At 43.1% G+C, this 21,603-nt stretch overlaps 1 protein-coding gene across 1 annotated transcript; it reads right to left on the bottom strand.

The window, feature by feature from the left end:
- Window positions 1–247: 247 nt before the first annotated feature.
- RNF103 (ring finger protein 103) lies at window positions 248–16,455 on the bottom strand. Its single transcript, XM_085059536.1, has 4 exons — window positions 16,103–16,455; window positions 13,794–13,933; window positions 4,335–4,450; window positions 248–2,277 (listed from the first exon to the last, which is right to left on the bottom strand). Exons 1-4 carry the CDS (start codon window positions 16,326–16,328, stop codon window positions 699–701), a joined length of 2,061 nt encoding a protein of 686 aa, XP_084915662.1. The 5' UTR covers window positions 16,329–16,455; the 3' UTR covers window positions 248–698.
- Between the last annotated feature and the right edge of the window lie 5,148 nt (window positions 16,456–21,603).

Here is a 21,603-nt window from a genome sequence, read left to right as displayed (position 1 = left end):
ACCACTGATCAAGCAGAGAAGCACTTCAACACAGCAGACTTATGAAGGAAGTAGTTCCCAGTGAAAACACCACTGCGTTCTGCTTGGCCAGTGGCTTGGAGCACTGAATTCCTGCATCCCTAGGAGATGATTTATTAGTCACAAAAGTTGTGTTATATTTTTATTGTCTTCACAGATAAATCAGGCCAGCAAGACATCCGTAACCATACACACAAAATATTTATCAAAACAATTAACATTACAAATCTCCTTTTAAAATAATTTATTTCACCGATTTTTTTTAAATGGTACTGTCTTACAACATACATTATTCAACAAAGATGTGCAGAACAGACTCTAAAATAAGAAACACTTAAATTAAGCAATTGTCTCCGATTAGAATTTCAATTTCACCCACATCCTAACTTGTAAACGTTTGCTGGAATACGCTTCTCTTGTAGGCTTGGTTTTTGTGCTTACAAAAACAGCATCAAGTTTCCAGATGTTGAAGAGAACAGGTTATTGTACGGTAAGTTTGCATTCAGTTCAACATACAAGGCAACCAAATGATTCCGTTGTTAACGTTAGCATCATGTATATTTTAGTTCACTGCACTAACATTTAAACTAAAACTTCAAACCACGTAATCTTTTAAGTGACTAACATTTAAAAGGCAAGCAGTAATATCCTGAAAGGTTACAAAGGACATGGGCACACAGCTAAGACGGGGGCTCACTTGACAAAGGCTGCGGGTGTGTGTATGGCTGCTTTTTTTTGTAGGATGCCCACCTGCAGACGGGGCAGCAGTGCCGCCCGCCCGCCAGCCACATCACGATGCAATTCTGGTGGAACACGTGGCCACACGGCAAGCCCATCAGCAGGCAGCCCTTTGCAAAATTTTCTAGACACACCACACATTCTGTACAGTGCAACATGTCGGAGGGCCAGGCGGACCAGTCTGGCTCCATGTCAGCCGCGGAGCTGCACGAGCCGTAGGACCTGGCTTTGCACTCGCATGGCTCGTGGTGACAATACTGACTGGCACACGAACAGGTCTCGACGCTGCACCGACACTCTCCTTCGCTGCACCTGTGAAACGTGCTCAGCTCATCGTCCTCCGAGACTTCTCTGTCGCTACTGAAGACCTCTTTGTTTTCACTGTCAGAGTCACTTTCACTGTCTGGAAAGGTTTCCAGCATTTCCTCATCAGAACTGGCGCCGAGGCATTGAAACCTCCACATGGGTAAGTTTTTTATATAATCAGTTGGTATGAGAGGGTGAAGCCAGAGATCAGGGAAGGCCAACCGCTCCAAGAACAAATCCGGGTCTTCATCCCAATCTGAGTCAAAAGGGAAGTGTTGAAAAGAAGCGATGGGATGAAACAAGTAGCTGGTGTACCAGTCCCACAGGCTCGACAGCCACTCCAGATTATTAGCATTTACTTCATCTGTGTTGTTATTGCGTCTGCGCTTCTTCTCAAAGTAATCAATTAGTAAACCGTGGCCAAGGTACGTGCTGAGGAAGAGGGCTGGATGTGAAGAGTAGAACATCCAATCAGCCCTCACCCAAGAAGCCAAAGTAGTTGTGTTAGAGTACCTGAAGAGTTTTAAACTGTACTCATAAAAGCTGTCTAAGTAGGGTAGTTGCAAAAAACCTAACACTGGTAGCCAGGAAATAATTAATAGTGAATTATACGTCCCTAAAGTGCTTATAAGAACCACAAAACGCTTTATAGTGGCACCTTGTGTAATAAACAGGTCCATCCAAGCCATCAGATTAACCAAAACTAAACTTAAAACAAATAAATCGTTAACTTCTGGTTGCAACGAGCGCAAAAAGGAATCCATGGCACGTAGTGATATAAATTCACCAGTGTTATTTCCATACCTGTAAATCCCCTCAGGAGTCCTAAGTATGTACGATGGTGTCTTGTAGATACCAATTTCTGCCATGTAACTTTTATTGTCCCAGTTTTCCACGTTCACAAAAATAAACTCTACTCTTCCAGTAAACTTTACACTTAGTGCAGAGAAGAACGCCGGAGGCTGGTCGAGGTTGGCAAACAGGTATATTTTCACCCGGTACTGATCACTTTTGTTCCATTCTTCCTTCAAATGTTCAGAGTTGTAGATGGTTTTGATCCGAGAGGCAGCATGGGCTGTGATCCATTTGAAAATGTGCTCCACTTCAATCTTGCGCCCGCTGTATTCCTTGAGCATGACTTTTCCCTTGGAGGTACTGGTTTGTGGAACCGACATAATGAGGGTGGATTTCAGCCAACCCCTCCTCTTGCAGTATCTACAAAGAAAACAGTAGATTAGATTACTGAGTTTCATAACCCTGGAACTGAGTCCTTAAATTTCTATTCTAAGCCCAAAAATGAGACATGCTGAGCACCTGGGAACCCTTAGATATAATAGCAGGAAATAAGGGCACCCAATGTTCTCTGGCGAAGTGTTTTTATTCTTCCAATATATTCATATGTTACAGGAATGTTGTAAAGAGATATGTATTCATAAAACAGGAAGAGGAATAGTGTTAATTTTCATGGGTCATTAAAGTAAACAAGGCCATGCAGTTATTCATACTTTGTAACTGGATTTGAATACACGAGCTGACTGTTCACTTTAAAGCTTCAGTATTAGAAGCTACCCCTCCTTGGCCTTCCAGCCAAGAAGAACACCGCTCCAGTGTAACTCAATATCCCACAGCTTTCCTAGTGCTTCCTTCCATCCTAGTTTTGCCAAGCAGCCGTGGGATGAAGTCGAGCAGACACTTGTCTGTTCGCAGTTGCTTTAACGGAGTTGACAAGTATCCACTTCCTACTGGTTCCATTTTGGCAGGATGCAGACAGGCTAAGGGGTGACATGAGAGAGCTGGCCACAAAACCAGTGGAGCAGGAAGCAGACACATGCTGCTGGATGATTTGGGCTAAAATAATATCCACACTGTCTGGCAGGCAGATGGGATGAACCCCAAATCCTAAAGAACCTCTTTAAAAAACCTAAAAGGACCACTTTACAGCTGAACCCTGAGTCATGGTCCAGAGCCCAGTAACTGAGCTGAATCTGATGACTCACAAGATCCCTTCTCTCATGCATCCTTCCTACCAATATCACTCTACCCAATTATCTAGTTCTCCTTTAAGGAAATATCTGGCAAGCTTCGACAATCAAAATATGACAGAACCAAGAGGCACACAAACTGTCTCTGAGAACCCTGCACACTGGGACCATCAGCCTCATTTACCAGCCATCTTACCTACATCCTCTCTGGTTTTGGTCTGTCAACATGTATTTGGACAATTACAACTCCCCAGGAATGTGAATGCAGCATTTTTAGAAGGAGCCATAAAATACTGCCCTGCTAATAAAGGTACTCTGATTACTACAACATGCAGTATTCCTCTGAATTTCAGCTGCAACCTGATGAAAACTATTCACAAGGGTTTACTTGACAAAACATTTCTTGTATTAAAAAAAAAAAAACATAGTATTTGATCAGAACATTAAGGCTACTTAAGAGCTATGCAAAGAGAAACACTGCCAAATTTTTAAGATGTTCAAATACCAAGTTTTGATTATACAAGATTATTTTGCATGAGCGCTACAAAGCCTAAGAATTTCCTCTTAGAATTAACATTAAGATTTCTGTAAACATTTAGGACTTAAGCTCTATAAGATGTGTGTATCCATACATGCCACTGGAATTCTAGACTAAGTCTCCTGTCATGTAAAGCAAATGCTTTCAAAAAAATGTTTAAAAAAGCCTCTGCTTTTTACAGCAGCAGAGAATTATTAATAGCTTCGTTGGCTCTGCTCTTCTTCCTTGTTCAAAATCATATGCAAACACAGTGACTCTTGCACAGCACACTGTGTGTTGTCCAAGGGTGTGTGCCGGTTTATATATAAACATACATTTGTCAGGGAACAGGATTTGTCAGTAATTCTGGAAGGCAGGCACTGTATGCAAGGTTCATGCTAACTTGTGCTTCCCTCTTCCAGATGGTGATAAAACAACTCTAAAACTGATATATTTGGCTTTGTCCTAAGCAAGCACAGTTCCTGTCCCTGAATGTCTGGACTGTAAGGCCAAACTCTTCTCTTCATTCCTCTCCACTGATGTATTATGCTCTCTCCACAGTCTAATCATGCATTTCCCACACGACGCTTTAGGAAGCTGCAGAGCTGATAAATAATGTAATGGAGCATTCTGAGCAGACTTTAGGAGAGATAAAAACATGAATAAAGCCACCTTCTGTCGCAGCTACTTTTACAACACAGCAAGCCCTGCTGCCAGAACACAGCTGAGCCTTAAGATATTCTTGGCATTTAGATAATCCTTTAAGGATATACCTGGGGTCACTGGAACAGTTAAAAGTGCCAGTACGTATGCCGAACCTTGAGACTTTCTTCACCATTTTCTCCCAGTGGACTTTACCCACCAGTGGGCTTCTGTCGTTTGCTATGACCTATTGCCAAAAGGAAATATCAGTTTAGTATCACAGTCAGTTTGGTTCCTGAAATAAAAAGCAGGTTTCAAGAAAACAGAGAGCCAGTCATGCTTGATACTCTTTCCCCTTCTTTTAGGACACAGACTAGGAATATGCAGCTGGGAATCATGGTAAATGTCTTTGGAAAGTGAAGCTCTGAGACAGAAATATAGCTTCTGCAGAAAGACAGAAATGCATCATCATGTTAAGATACTAAAATCAGTGGTAGTTAACAAAAACTTTGGTAAAATAACAAAAACTATCATTAACCAATTCAGAGTAGGGGAGAAAGGAAGGGGGTGCAGCAGGTTCCTCTTCTTTGCAATTAAAAAAAAAAACAACAATTATTTTATTTAAATTCTCCCTCAAAAGTTACAGCATACCAAGGAAATGTTGTCTCAGAGCAAGTAGAATGAGTGGGAATGCATGTACCTGGTACCAGATTAAACTGCCAACAGCCATTCCTGAGCAGTGAAACTACTGATTAAACTCCCAGATAATGCCTAAGAATCTTGACTCCTTCCAGCTTTGCCCGTGACTCACACTGTAACTTTATTTGACTGTTCCACCAACTCCAGTGTCCCATCTGCCATTTCAGGATGATCATTTTACTGTGATCTATCCCAAGGTTTAATTTGTTCTAACCCAGTATATTAAAGTCATACTTCAGGTTACCTCACTGTAAGCTTCTGCTGACACAGATGACAAAGAAGCAGCATTCATCCTCTGACTTATAACTGCACAGGGAGGGAAACAAAAAAAACCACAAGAAAAGAAAACCCTGCCTGCCTGCAGTTGACAGGTAATTTTGAATGGCATGACTGATCATGCACTATTCCATAAGCTGTCACACTTTCTATTTTAGAAATGCCTCACATGCTTCTGCAGGCTTACTGGCAGCCACTTAAAATATATTTTTTAATTAAATTTTGAAACTTCCATTTGTTAGTTTTTTGTTTACCCGCCATTAAAGTTATCCCAGTTGTTTTCTGACTTAATAACCTCAAATGTCAGCTTGCCCCTGGAAGTTGGGCTGTCACCATGATTAACAGTTCTCTGTGGACATGCTGAGATTCAACCTAGAAAGTGTGTCCAGCCTTTGAGATTCATAAATATTATCTGTTTTGTCATAAGCAGCAGCCTCTCAGAATCTTAAAATAAGAGAATTCACCAAGCAGAATGTTCTACATAGGGAAACAAACTGAAATCACAGATTACATTCCCATTCCACTGAGCCCAAAATGTTTAAACAACACTAGGTAAGAATCCTTCGAGTTGTTCTCAAAACTCATGCATCACACAGAAAAGCCTTTTTGATTAGATAAATGTAACCTTCAAGCACCAAGACAGCCAGCTGGGAAATCTGCTGCATTACTGAGGCTTCTTTACATCACCCAATATAAATGAAGCTTTGGATATTCTACACTTCTTCCTTTCAAGCACTTCAATCAAGGGAGACCAAATTCATAAAGACACCTTAAAGCCAGAATATCCTCAGAGCTACTATAGGCTGATAAATGCATCCAACAGGGCAAGGAACCACTATGTTTTATTAGTAAGCATAGAAGTAAAGCTTTGGTGACTGATTCTGTCTTTGGTACAACTACTCAGAGATTGGCTTCTTCCAAAACTCTTTGTGCATGTTCTGAAACAGTGATGAGAGAATGTTAATGTTGTGTGCAGGAGGAGAGATCCTGCTCACTGTTTCTTCTGCCTGGCACTACAATACTTACTTTAAGTGTCAAGACTAAAATTTGTTGCAAATACAGTCACCAATGTATTTTACTGCCATCTACCTATGCTGGTGGAATTTTTAACGCCAACTTAATTCCTTTCCTGTGGAAAAGTCTTTCCTCTTGGAGGAAGTTACTCCTACTGAAGAATAATGACCTAAGCAGCAGTAGGTATTTTGTAACTACACAGAGGAATCCTACTATGGTTTTGCACACTGAAGCTTTGTGAAATTTTCTGGGCTCATGCTTTTTATGTCATTATGGAAAAAAGTCCAAATAAACATGTCCATTGCAGCTGCTCCTTGCAGACAACACCCACTTACAGCACTGGGAGTTCACCACGCCGAGGCAAGGCTTTGTATTTTGGAAAGCAGTCATCACCTCTATGCATGAGGGAGTCCAAGAAAATACTGCAGGTTAAGCAATCAAAATGTACTTCAGTTTAATTTAAAAATAACCTGCAAACACTTGTAACAGTTTTTATTTAAGAAGTGTGAATTTTGATAAGTTAAGAAATTTAGCTTAAAAACCTGTGACTGAGGAGACTGGGAATTTGAATGTGGAAGAGGCCTGGAAGTTCTTCAAGCCCATGGTGCTAAAGCTATCAGGATTTTATATTTCAAGTAAGGAAAAGAAAAAAGGTTGTCAAGTCCTGCACTTCTTCCTAGCAATCACTTCCAAAGAGATGTTAGAAATAGTTTGACAATCTACAAGGATTGGAAAAAAGGTCAAAAGGAAGAGCTATCAAAGAAAGATATGCAAGGAAAAAAAGGTAAGGAAAAATGAGCTATTCAAGTTAGACCATACAAAGACTATTACAAGTTGTACCAGAAGGTTTTTCAGTCATATGAATAAGAATAGAACGGGGGGGAAGCAGCAGGATCACCAAACAATGAAGATAGGATAGAAATGTAAGATAATTTTCTTTTTAAAGTTAAATTAATGCTGTGACTCAGTTTTCAGTGAAGGGGAGGTGACTGGCCATGGACCAGTTAGCAAATTTATGGGAAGAAACTGAACCACCTGAAGGTGAAAGCAGAACTCAAATTACTCAAAGCACTTAAATCAGGGTAAGCAGGAAATCTCCATCCCAGAACTGTAGCACAAACACACAGGATCACAGGTGAACCTGTGAAAATTCCTTACAAATCCCTGTCAGACCAATTCACATTTTGACAGGAGAATAACAACCCTGTAGCTATATTTAAGAGCAAATGAAAAAAAAAAAAAAAAAACCCACCGGTTTGATGTCAATAGGATGCAAAACTGTAGAAGAAATTTTAGAGGTGCAGACAGTTGAATTTTCCACCCCTTTCCAGCATGTAATTACTAGGGATGTATCATTCCTGATTGAGAGTTGAACTTCTGCTGAAGGAAAAGAACTGAGTTTCAAGAAAAAGGGAACGTAGTACCCTGTTTGTAGTTTGGTAGAGTATCAGGTATTAGGCCACGTGGAAAATTTACATGAGAACTGCAGATAGGCTTTTATAGTGAGTTTAAGAAAAAGGAAGTTTTAAAATGAGCAAGAAATTGGCTACAGTGAAAAGACATCAAAATGCCAGAAAGGAGCTAACAGACTTTTTAACAGATTTACCTTAGAGCTCAGTTCAGCATATATTCCCATTAATGCCCTTCCTGGAGGAACTTGAAGTCTCCCAAAGCCATTTGTAGAAGACATAAAACTGGGAAGCAACATCTATGTGGGAAAGAGGATTATAATGCTACGCAGGAAGAGCTGCACAAATCTTGTAATGCAGAGTGTCACACATGAAATTGAATTCAGTAATGAACAGGACACTTGGGGAGTTCATCAGCTAGAAACAGCGATGGAAGAAAATGCTTGGGGCTATCAGTTGCTCCACAAGAAAACATGAGCCATCAATACTAACTGGCTGCAAAATAAGCAAAGCTCAGGTTATATCATACCTGACAAAACAAACTGGTTGATTGACCTCACTTACTGGGGGGAGTGGGGTTGACATCAGGAGTCAGTCACACTAAAGGGCAATGGCAATTTAAGCCCAGTAGGAACAAATTAGCCCTGAATACACCCAAGGCAGAAGTCAGACACACATTTCCAAGAAGAAAACAGTCAACAGGAGTATTTGAACAACTTACACTGTCTTAGAGACAGTAATAGATTTTTAAACACATATTCTACAGTCTAGCAGAAAGCTGAAATAGCTCATCAAAAAGGTCCCTTCCAATCATACACTCTATTTAATGTTACAGAAAAAAAGCCAGAGCTCATAGGAGAAGGTACCTTTTAGGAGATCAGCTAACACAGCTGGAAAACAAACACCATGTTTGGAGAAGCACAAACCCTTCCAGCTTTGCTTATTATTAGCTATGTTCACAATCTGTGACATATCACATGTCAGACTGACAAGTAAGACAATGAGGGTAACTCAGTTAATCCATTAATCATCTTAATGGGCCAAGGGAATCCAACAGGATCACAGCAACCCTGCTATTTAACAACTTCACAGCACAGAATGGATGTGCTCCCTAACCCAGACCAGAGGATTGACTCTGACTGCAGGGTCTGAATTACCATCCCTGTAATACTGAAAATGCTGAGATCCTGATGACTTCAAAATACAATTGAATAGGGAGCTTTTACACTGGAAGAGTTCTCATGACATTGAATTACACAGAATTAGCCCAAAAGAGTTCAATCAAGAAACTAATTAGAAAAATTAGTAAATTAGAAAACTAGAATTATTTTGATCTTTATGTTAAAGTAGTCATAGTTTTGACATCAAAGAACAGACTTTAAGAACAAATATCCTGGAGGCAGACAGATACAAACACTTGGAAAAACAGGAGTAAGTCAGCAAGGCACTTTGCCTCTCTTACCTAACCTAAACCCAAAGTGCATTGGGTAGGTGCATCAATATTGCAATAGCTGCTTCATAACCATCATCGATCCAGCTGCTCCTTTATTTCCAGGTATCATTAAACATTTTTAAAGATTACTTTATGAAACATACATTCTTAAAATACAAGTAAAAAAATGACTGAAATTGAAGAGGCTTAAGGAAACACAGCTGATGTTAAGAGTTTGCTGTAGCAATGCAATATGCAAAGACAGACTCCTCTTTTGGTACCCTTGAAGTACTTGAGCATGACATGATAATGACCTCATATCATGACTTGAGCATTCTCCTGTTTTCTGCGCATTTAAATAAAATTTCATTGAATTACTTTCAGACAGGTATGCAGAGATCTCAAAACAAGTCATAGGAGTGAGACTTGCTCTCAGTAAGTTTTGAAGCTTGCTCACAAGGCATGACAATGAGTCAGAGATGGGCAAATGCAGAACTAACACCTCACGTACTCCAGCTCTCATTCTTTTAACCAATTCTAGCTGGGATAGCAAATGTCAGATACACCTGCTCATACCAACAGCACACAATTTTGAACACACAGTGACAGTCAAAACTTGGGTTACAGCTCAGCCACGAAGACGACTCCAAATGTTCCTCAACTCTAGGCACTAGGGCACTGTGACAGATTTCAAGCCATCAGGAAGAACAAAATCTATTAAGTAAGAGACACCATTCCGTGCTGCACACACACACACACATACAGGTAGCTCTCTCAGGAGCAATCAGTCCTCACCCAGCCTCAGCAAGTCACTCTCCACATAAAGGAGTACAGACATTTGAATTGGAAAAAAAACTGTGTCGTTTTGCCAAAGGCCAAACTGATTTCTAACTGATTTAATGAATTGGTGAGGTTGTATGAACACGAAAATTGTCTGTCTGGTTCAGTGGCTTCCAGTTTGAGACACCCATGAACTCCTCTACAGTGCTTGCAGAGGGAAAATGAGCAGAGGAAACTAAATATTACTGTAAAGATTCTGTGCCCTGGAAGATTTTTAGGGATCCACAAAGATAAAATGGTTCAAAAACTCGAGTCATAGAACTCTTTCTCATCAATGACTATGCTGTAAACTCTGCTTCTATAGATAAAATAGAAGTAAAAATACAATTAATTATAAATTGACTGGTAAATTACTTATTAGAAGCTTGGGAAAAAAACTCACTTATTCAAGATAATGATAATAAGTTTCTACATGAATGTCTGCACTTCTATTAATTCTGAGACATCTCACTTTCTGTTTATTATTTGACAATGTGTTGATGGAACTGAATTTCCACTTAGACTCCCTTTCCTAAGAATTCACAACTCATTCAGAATCTATCCATATGGACTGAAGATATCTTTCTTTTCTGAGAAAGAGATTGTGAGAAATCACATCAAAATAGGCAAAGACTACATCCATCATAGCATGCAAAATTAACCACCTCAAAATTACATGTAGTTTCTCGGGGGAGGTGGGGTGATCTATGCACTGATCTGGACAGTCAGTTAAGCTGTCAGTTAGGTCAAAGATTGAGAGTAAATGAGCTTCTGCAATGAATTAACACAGATACACATGCAACACAAGGACTATTGCATTCCAGCTGACGGTATTCTGTGCCCTTCTTGACTGGATGTGAAGCCTCTGAAGAAGGAAACTGAAAGTTAAAATCAGGTATCGTGTGGTAAATGATCCTGAAGCACTACTGGGAAAGACACAAATACTGAATTATGTATTTTGAAATAACTGAGTGTTTCTACTTTGTTTCCTTTTAGCAAGAACAGCTAATCACCTGGCAAAATTCAAAAGGCAAATAAATATGACAATTACTCATCCTACATGTAAGCAAAAGAAAGAACAAACAAACCATCACCACCAAAATGCTCTAGGCAGATCCCTTGCCTTGTGACTACACCACTTGTACCAGAAACTGAGATGCAGAATAGATTGCAGAATTTTATATCCATAATAATGGCCTTTGCACCTCTACCAGACACAACAAAAATGTCTGTCCTCGTACTTCAATGTCAGGAAGAAAGTTCCCTTTCTTTACTTTTCTCTGCCACTATGCTATAGTAGAGACTTCTAAAATAAAAATATACATTCATTTAGATTTTAACTTCATTCAAAGAGGATTTTTATCTGTAGATCATTTATGTTACTTTTTTTAAAAGCCATAATGACTACAATATTGTTGAATGTGACAGATTTCTAGAGACTAAGCAGAGAGCATGAGCCATAGCCGAGTCTGGAAAAGTAAGAATGTTACTGCTTCACCAACAAGACAAGCAGCTCCAGAAACTACCACTCACCCTCCTTGCCAGCCAAAGAGCTGCACAACAGCAGCTGGCAAGCAAGAAGAATGGCATAAGAGGAAAGGTGATGAGATCATGAGCTAATAGGAGAAAGAACACTCTGCTGTCTGTGGCTCTATGGAAGCACCACACAGGAGCTGTGAACAGCTACACTGGTAAACAGATTACCACTGAACCAGGATGCTCTGCATGTGGATTTCCAGAAGATAAAGAAACAAAGCCACAAAACACTGATTCCTTGACTTTGACTTTCTTCAAGGCATTCATCTTGCTGACTCTAAGTGATAAATTCACACCTCAACTTTGGTCAAACATATCAAGGAATAGTAATTGTTTCCCCTTTTTTCTTGTGATTCTCTGCAGTGATGGCTATCACATTCCTAGCCTGTGCCACACCAGCAATTTCATTTATTTGCACTGGAAAATAGAAATCATCTTCAGAGTATCAGTCCTCTCATACATCATCACAAAGTGCTCAAACCAGCTCAACCAACAGCCACTGTGCCAGCTGAGACAGAACTGCTCCTTTCCAGCAGCCCCCCCAAAACAGGGATTCAGGGCTCAGGATACTGAAAAAAATCTGGAGATCCTTTCTGCTTCCCAGGCAGTAGCAACAGAGCAGGGGAAACTCCGACCTTACCCGTGGTCACCAAGCCCAGCCATGAGGCATCCTCGCTCCCCTGCACGAGCATTGAGCTGATTAATTAGCTGGAAAGTTTCCACAGGATTCCTAATGGTAAAGGAGGATGGGCAAGAGAGGGGAATCAAGAGTTAGAACTGGGAAGTGATGGTAAAAACCAGCTCTGCGGGAATGAGGTCTAAGAAAAGAGTGTGGGAAAACCTGTGAAAGGGCAGGAAGAATCCAGCACAGGAGTTACCCAGACAGGAGTTACAGTGGGGAATAGAGCAAATGAAAACCCAAAGTGATGACAACTTGAACAGCAAGAATGAAAAATAGAAATTTTACATGTCTTGTGGTTTTAGTTGTAGAGAAACAGACAAATAGTGTTCAGCAAGTAAATTATTCAGTAAATTCCACTAATTTTTTTTTCCACAGCTATTGTGACGAACTGAATAGCTGAGCAAATATTCCCAGAATGATGACAACATTCATCACGCTGGAGATACCAAAACACAGCCTATCTGACTTGCTATTAGGATGCTAGCAGAAAATATATTACAAGTAAAATTCTGCAAGCAACAGACAGCAGAGAACTATTGTATTTCACCCTTTTGAGCTGTATGGGAAGGAGGGAAGGTTTTTCATAGCATATTCATGCTTGTATTTGTCAGCTAGCTTGGAGACATGTAAACTTATTTTCAGTACTTTCTCTCTGCTTGAGAAATGTCCTCCTGTATGATTTAAACCTCAAACTTGGATTCAATAAACCCCAAATACAAGTCTGAATGTAATCTGTCTTCTTGTCTATTTTGGGGTGAGATCTGATGTGGTGACAGTGCAGGTGTAATAAATAGATCATGAAGATTTAATGACTTCCTGTTCAATAGAAAACATGAAGCAAGACCAGACAAACCAGGCAGGAGCTGTCAACGGGACAATTAATTGCCTGGTAGGGAATTCACCTGATGTGGCTGTTAGCAGGAAACTTATGCGTTAATAAACACTTTCTTACCAACAGAGAAGTTGATGTAGAAAAATAATTTCTACATTTTGGTCCAGTTTGCTTATGTTCTCAGGAGTGATGATGAATTGCTTCAGAATCCTATTGGAAAAAGTCTGTCTTTATTTTCCTAAATGACCTTTTGTTCTCATGCAGCCCTGAGGAAGCAGGCTCTAAAACTGCTGGGCCCAAAAGGTCTGGGAGGAAAGTTAACTTTAAGCCACTGGAGTATGTTGTAGAAGCAGCCCACTAGCCTGGGAAGTGGCAGACTGAGATCTTGCTTTTGTGAAGAGGCAATAGAGATTTTACAAGGGCTGTAAGCCCCTTAGACAGCAGAAACTTAAACTGGTTGGGTCTGAGCATACAATGCAACCAGAAGAAAGAGCAACACCAGGAGCCTGTGCCAGCTTAGAGCATCTGTACTAATGCACCTACTTCACACATTACCCTGGCTCTTGCAGTTCCAGGGCCAAGGACTCACACACTCTGTGTACTTCAGTGTGTGCTGCTTCTCTTGTTTTCTGGTTCTAAAGTGCCTGCTTTTCAAAAAGCAATCCGAAGAATTACAGGCTTTTTTTTTCTTCCTGTCTGTATAGGAACTCTGGCATTTCCAGCCTTTCTTGTTTTATTCCTCTATTCCTCATCTCCCGGATGTAGTTGATCTTTGTCACCATCTCTCTGTTACACATTTTTACAGCTAGTTAACTACCCTCATAAACTCCTCCTTTGAAACACATTTTGGATGTGAAAAATATATAAAAAGAAACAGTCAAATTTATGTACCTGTACCAGCCAGATCCCATCTTTTGTGTCTTCTACAAGCTCATAGAAGTGCATTTCACCACTGAAGTTTGTACTGGAAACTGATTCAGAGGCCTCCTCCTCCTTGAGAGCTGAATAAAGCTCTCCTTCCATAAGGTCTCCTGAAAAAGAGACAATTGGAGAAATTCAGTTAAAATGTCACTGGAGAAAGATTACTTCACAAATTCTAGTAACAGTTTAACTAACTGTATTTGCATGGTTGCTCAGGGAGCCTTTTCCGTACAAAGGTAGCTAAAATTTAAGTTGTTATTATAATTCCATCTCTGGTGATGTGACCATGAAAAATTTCACTTCAGTCATACCACAAAAGACATGAATGCACTGTTTCTGATTACACAGATATACCACACATACAAGCCAGCACACAAAGCAATAAAAAACTCCATTTTCTAAGGCTCATTCACTACAAATAACAACATTCAGTGGCTGAGAGCAATTTTAGTTGATACATCTTTGCTTTTGTTTCACAGGATTGCAATTTTGCAGCAAGCAACTTCTTAACACTGATTAATTCAAACAGACTTCCAAAATTTAAATCATTAATTTTGGACCAAAACCCAGTTTCTGGTCCTGTTGCCAGTAAAAATCTCAGGCAGAATAATTTAGTTGTGTGCTTCTATTTGCACAGCTGGGAAAAGTTCCCATGAACTGCAATCGCAGCGATGTTAAGAGCTCACGGTAAAATCATCTGATTATGTTTCCTTCGTAATCTCATTTCCTTCTCATGTTTTGTTTCACAATCATTACAAACACTGTTAATGACAACTAGCATTCTAGTAACTAGTCTGCTAAGCTTTAAGAAATGAAGTCTTGTCCAAAACCAGTTTCCTTAAAAATACAATAAGTGTAACAGCTGAAACCCTTGAGGGGTTTGCAAAAAATATTAATATAATTTAGAGAGAAGAAAAAAAAACCCAACCATGGAAAAATGCTGCAAAGCCTGTTTGTATGAGAAGTGTTTCCATGACATTTGAAGAAGTTGGTTAATACAGTTTGTTTGGAATTAAACACTTCCCTGCAGCATATGCAACCCAAACATCATGACATCATGAAAGTACCTGACAGCCAAGGAGTGAAAGTGATTGGAAACAAAAGTGAAAGTGCTTAATGCTTTTTACTGTTGGAGCAGCAGAGCCAATAAACAACATAAAAACATAAATAAACAATGAACAGTAACAGCAAATTAGATTTAAATGCCCAGGATTAATATCAATTATTTAAACCAGCATTTTTAAGGTTATGTGACAAGCACTACATCCATCCAAATCCTTCTCCCACTCTGTCCAGACATTAGAGACCCTGACTACCTATCCTGATCGCTGGGATTTTTCTCTCTCCTGGATCAGCAGCCCTTCCATCATTGATTTAAAAGCAGCTACTCACATTTTCCTGCTTGGCTGGCACTACAGCTATTACATCAGCCCCATCTCCCAGTCCTTGGGGCCAGCTTCCTCCGACTGCTCCAGGCAGCATCCTTACTTTCAGCACACTTCTGACATTCTTACATCTCCACTGCTCTTCATCCCTCGCTGCTCATCACCCCCGAGAAGTCCATCTTCTTCATCTGCTTCTCCTTACTTCCGAAATACCTCGCTGCCTTTTTTCAAGCTCTTTTTGTATGCAGGAACTAGTTCTGCTCCCCTTGTATAAAAGCACCTCAACCTTGGGTACCCATCCCTCCTGCTCCTCAGCTACGAAATCATCGCCTTTTTTCCTTGGGGCCCATCTTGATAGCCGTACATGTAACAAACCCAGCAAACGGGTGGGAATACAGGGGACCAAGCCGGCCCCAGCTGTAAACAGTAGCCTACTGCAGCTATCTGGAGTCTCTCCTCCTCGTTTTTCGCGGCAGACGATATTCGCTGCCATCTGTGCCACCCGCACTGACCCGACCGCCCGCAGCGGAACTCCCGGGGAAGGGAGGGAAGGGCCGGGCGGGGAAGGGAAGGGAAGGGAAGGGAAGGGAAGGGAAGGGAAGGGAAGGGAAGGGAAGGGAAGGGCCGTCGCTGGTGCCCCGTCCAGCGCAGGCCTTTCCCTCAGCGCAGCCCGCTCGGGCTCACAACGCCGCGGGGCTTCGACCGTCACCCCCCGAGCTCCCCGGCCTCTCGCCATGCACCCCCTTGCTGCGGGGAGCCAGCTCGCTCCCCAAAGCCGCCCTGCGAAGGGGAGCAGCGCCCGGGTGTCCATCCAAGGGCGGCCGGAGCCCACGCGGGGGTGGCCGGGCAGCGACCTCCGTCCGTCCCGCCGGGTCACGGGGTAGCTCCGCGTACCTGACTTCTCCACCAGCTCCCGCACATCCTTCTTCTCGGGCAGCCCCGAGTGCCCCAGCCCGCGGCACTCCAGGATGGTCCGCAGCTTCCTGAAGCTCAGCGCCACCGGGTCCACCAGCTGCGTGGCGAGGAAGCCGCTCTCGTACCACGCCACGGCCTCGAACACCCGGGCCAGCACGAAGAGCGCCAGGAAGTAGAGCAGCAAACAGCACAGCTTCACCCACATCTTCCCGGGAGCGCCGAGCCGGAGGCCGGGCTGGGGAGGGAGGGAGGGAGGGGAGCGGGGGCTGTCAGGGGAGCGGGGCCGCGGCCCCCCCGCCTCCCGCCCGCCGCTGTCGCTGTCCCCGCCCCGGCGGAGCCGCGGAGACATAACAGTGACGTGAGCAGCCGGCACCGCCCCCCTTCCCCTTTTTCCCCTTTCCCCCCTTCCCCTTTTCCCCTTCCCCTTTTCCTTCCCCCGCCGTGATTCAGCACTGCGGCCCGACCCCGCATCACCGGGCTCGGGGGGCTGTCGCGTCCGTGCCCCCGCTGCAACTTTGGACCCTGCGGCTGCGCTTGCTGCGAGAAAAATAATATATAAATATCTCGCCTGCCGGGGAGGGAGAGGGCAGGATCTGACCCGACCGACGCTTTTCATGAGAAGAAAAATATTTGCAGAGCCAGAACTGGGGGCCGATATTTGCAGGGCCGATCTGTTGGGGCAGTTTTAGGGCAGCTTAGTGGACACAGCTGATTTGGATTCGGGCTGCTGGGTGTAGAGATGATCCCTCCGCTCCTCATTCCCGCACGCCAGCCCCGCTCCCAGCCCTTGGCTGGCGCGAAAGCAAATTCCTCAGTGAGATTCTTCTGCACGGGTCGCAGCTCGGACTCTGCAGCTTTGCCTTGGCACTCAACGCTGAGAGCTTGTGCCAAAGCGACAGCCAAAGGCAAGCGTGAGCTGCACCCCGACTTTGGACAAGGGTTTAAGTTGGGTCTGTGCTGACACTGGAAGCATTTTGGAGCACGGCATGGATCCCCGCTGAAGTGGATCCACAAAGAGCCATCCCGGGCTGTACAAGAAGTGTTGGCCTGCAAAGATACAATTTAGCTACAAAAAACGTATTAAAAGCAAGCTGCTGCGTTGAGATGAAGGCTCTGTTCTGAAGGAAACTCAACACTGCTTTTGTGTGTTTAGTTATTTTAAGAATCCATAATTTGCATGAAAATTGGCAGCTCATAGAGATGAGCACAAAAATAGCACAGCTTAATTTTAAAAGCACTGAGAACCCCCCAGAGTGTACACGCTGTAATTCTGTACTATCAATTTTCAAAAAGGCACACTAATATTGATCTGGAAAAAAGCATTTACATCACTGTACTCCTCAGAGCCTTTAAAACACATTTACAGGTTTCTCAGTGTGCTGATATGATTTAAAAAGGAAAAAACTCAATCCAGGTTCAGCCCGTTCTGTGACACAAGCACCACAGCCTCTTCCAGAAGAAAAATCATGACACTGTTCTTCAGGAATGGGCTCATTTTGGCTCTTGAAAGGGGGAAGAGTGCAGGGATTGCAGATGTAGCTGCTCACAAAGCCCTTATGGGCTGGTAAACGTGCCTTGCACTGGGAGTCATATACAACAGTCCATAAAAATGGACTGAAACCCAGTATCTGCTGGTGCTGCTCGGTTAAATACACAGGGTTTTTGACACCTCTGTTGGTTTTGCTGTGAGCCTCGGGTGGCAGGTCCGGCTGGGACAGAAGGTACTGATGGAGGGGCTCGAAGAGCCTGGGTGAAGTGCTGTTCTTTCCTTCACAGCCACTGCAGCCTGGGAAACTTCCCCTGCAATAGCCAGGGCCCATCTCCCTAATGTGCAGGTGGCAAAGCACCAGTAGGGTGAATCCTTTGCCCTTGGCAAAAACCAAGGGAGTGGCTTTGTCCCTGCAGCTGGTGGAGCCAGGGGACAGTCAATAAAATACACATTTCCCATCACCTGTCAGGGGGCCTCAGGCAGCTTCTGAACCATGAAGTGCCCCAGGAACAGGACTCTTTTTCAGCAGCTTTGTGAAGGCCTGTTTGTTTTGTCACACATACAAGAAGTTGCCTGATTTCTCCACCTTTTGTTTCACGTGAGTGTGAAGTAACTTCCACCCGTGTGAAATGAGCGGTGGGAGTTATGTATTTGAAGAAATTTGTATATTTAACTTTAGTTAGAAAACATTGCTGGGTTGGTTTGAGTTTTTTGATTGGTTTGGTTTTTTTTCATGAGCACCTCAGACCCTACTCCACCAGATCCCTGTGTTTCTCCCCTGTAATTTCTTCGGGGATGCCCTCACTTCCCCCAGCAGGAAGGCACCTCACACCAATTACTCCTCTATGCTCACAGCTGAACTATTTGCAACACCAACTGCTGGGGAGGCTGTCACCAGTGTGTCATTTCCTAGTGCTCATGGGCTGAGCTAAATGAGGCCCCTGCAGAGACAAAGCCAATCATCTGCCAGAACTCAAAACCCTCGAGTCGTTTCAGCAAAGTACAAATGATGTTTCAAGCCAGTATTCAAAATCCCCCAGAACAACCCAAAACAAAGCAGCTGCCAACACTGAAGCACCAGGAGGAGGGACAAGTACAACCAAGAACTGCAGGTGATGGATGAGTTGACCAAAGGTCTGGCGGAGTAAATCTAAATGGATCCAGTGCCTATCCCAGGCTCTCTGGTCCTCCCTTCCCTCCCCACCTCCCTGATGCACTAAGCTGACCCTACCAGAAAATGTTCTGTTTTCTTGATATAGCTGTCATTTGGTTTCCAGCTGCAACTTAGAACATCTTTGACATGTCACCCGCAAACAATCTTTCAGGGAGTTTTAATTATCTGGAAAATCTAAATATCTTAATGGTGAATTGAAATTTATTTGGGCTGAACACAAAGATGACACGTGCTGGCATTTTTAAAGACCTCAGGGTTAACACTACTTAATTAACAGCATTAAACAGTCATCAGTCAGTCAGTCCTATGTTCACAGAGCAACTATTACAAATGTGAAGAGAATGGAGAATATGAATTCCACCTTTCAACAAAAGCTCAAAGCAGGGATCTGCTTTTAAATAATTTTGGCAGCAAAAATATTTTACTATAATTTAGGAGCTAATGAGCCCGGATCCTGAGAACTGGGACAGCCACCCTTCCCTGTCAGACAGCCAAACCTGCAGTCTTTTTATCTGCTGCCCCTTGATAAATGGCAAGGATTCCCTCTCCTCCCCCATCCTCTCCTACGAGCAGTTGCTGACTGTGCAGCCTGGGAATATGGACAATAATCCACTTTCCAGACTTCTGTGGGGAGCATAAGAAAAGTATTGCCATTTTGAGATCAGTAAAACAGATAATTTAAAATTGTAATTCAATCCTTTACCATGTTGAATTAATATCACACCTTTTTAAAAAGAGGTTATCAAGATAATAGTTCAGGAAACTAATATTCAAACAACCTGAAAGACAGTTTTCCCAAGAGCCTGCTCTGTAAATACAGTTTATATTGATGACAGGAATTGGACCTCGATGATCCTTGTGGGTCCATTCCAGCTCAGGCTATTCTGAGTCTATGAATTTCTGGGAATTCACTAACACAGAAATTCTTGATGTGCTTCTTAATCAACGTGGGTGCACCTCAACACATTTTTAGGTGTGATATGAAGCTGTGCAGGAAAAATCAGAAGATGTTTCCTGCTGCGTACAAGTGGCCAATGGGAAGTAAATTTGACAGAAGTGTGAATTTGTAACACAGTGACCACTACTGACAGCTCAGTTAAAGCCCTGGCTGTTTCATCACGGAGTCCTGGCATGGTTTGGGCTGGGAGGGACCTTAAAGCCCATCCAGTTCCACCCCCTGCCATTGGGGTGAGGCAGTGCTGGTGGTGTGGTGATGATTCACGCAGGAATTCAGGTTGGACAGGACGCCAGGAGGCTCTGAAGCCCAACCCCCTGCTCAGGTCAGCTTTGACACCCCGGCAGGTGATCAGGGCTCTCTGCAGCCACAGCTGGATCTGATGATCACCCCGGTGGGAATCTGGTTTGCCCATAAACTCACAGTGATTAAAGGCACAAAAATGGGCATCAGTCAGAACAAATCCATTTACAGGAGCAGATTCAATTAATTAAAGCTTCAAATAAAGACACTTTTTTCCTAGTTTGCATTTTCTGGTTTTGTACCAGTGAAAAACTATTTGTTGCCCCCTTAGAAAATATGAACTCTGTTTAATGTCCAAAATAAACACATAAGGAGACCTTGCTTGAGAGTGCTGAGATGACCAAGGAGCCCACAGCAGTGGAGAATATCACAAATTAAGCCCCTTTGCTGATGACCTATGAAACCAGAAGACAGTGCATACATTTAAGCATAATTTATGATTAAATAAAGAACAAAGACACATAGAAAAGCAGCACTTTGGGCTGAAATCTGACCAATTTCTGACAGTAAGCATCACCCAAGTCCTGTGTTCTTGTGAGAATACACAACTCTTGATTTTCCTGTCCTGCTCAGCACTGTGGACACAGATGAAGCAACACTGCCCCAGCCTCAGACCAAAAGCTGTTTTTCCAGTCAACTTTGTCCAAGTTTATTGGGAGCTTTGTTTGTATTGTGCTACACAAAACAGAGTCCTGTGTGACCTGGGCTGCTGCCTCCAAATGTCAAAGCCCATGGAGTCATCATCATAAAATCACAGAATAGTCTGAGTTGGAAAACACCTTGAAAACCATTTAGTTCCAACCCCTCTGCTATGTGGAAGTGACACCTTCCACTAGTCCAGGTTACTAATATCCAATCTAAACCTATACTCTTTCAATTTAAAGCCATTCCCCTTGTCCTGTCACAACATGCACTTGTCAATAGTCTTGCCCCATCTTCCCTTGAAGTTCCCTTCAGGTACTGGAAGGCCACAGTTAGGTCAGCCCAGAGCTTTCTCTCTTCCAGGCTGAACAATTCCAATTTTCTCAGCCTTTCCTCATAGGAGAAGTGCTTCATCCCTCTCATCAACTTGGTGGTCTCCTCTGAATTTGCCTGGAGTTGGTGTTAACTAAGTGCAATTCGATCTGAGGCATCTCTTTGAGCACATTTTTATACGCCCTTGCCAGTCCAATATACTTCAGCTGTTGCTAAACACAAAACCCAGCAGGAAGTGTGCCGACCGACCAATTAATAACCCAACGACAGGCTAAACGCTCCAGTTCCGGCACGCCGAGCTCCTTAACTCAGCCTTGGCGCTGCTTAGAGACACTGCTTAGAGACGCTGCTTAGAGACGCTGCTTAGAGACGCTGCTTAGAGACGCTGCTTAGAGACGCTGCTTGGCGTTCCTTGTGCCATGTTTGGGGCAGCTGCAGGCGCGCTCCCCACAGCCTGGCTGGAAAAGAACTCCTTGTGCCCCGATGCCACCCGGGGGTCACCCAGCGATGACCCCACACCCACCCGCGGCCCTAAGCCGCTCCCCGGCCCAGAAGGTGAAGAACCGGCAGAACCTCCCGCACCC

The sequence above is a fragment of the Lichenostomus cassidix genome, chromosome 4, assembly GCF_008360975.1.
Source record: "Lichenostomus cassidix isolate B80296 chromosome 4, HeHo_3.0, whole genome shotgun sequence".
NCBI classification, from domain to species: Eukaryota; Metazoa; Chordata; class Aves; order Passeriformes; family Meliphagidae; genus Lichenostomus; species Lichenostomus cassidix.
Note: the sequence above shows the minus strand (reverse complement) of the source record. Positions and strands in the feature narration are given on the sequence as shown.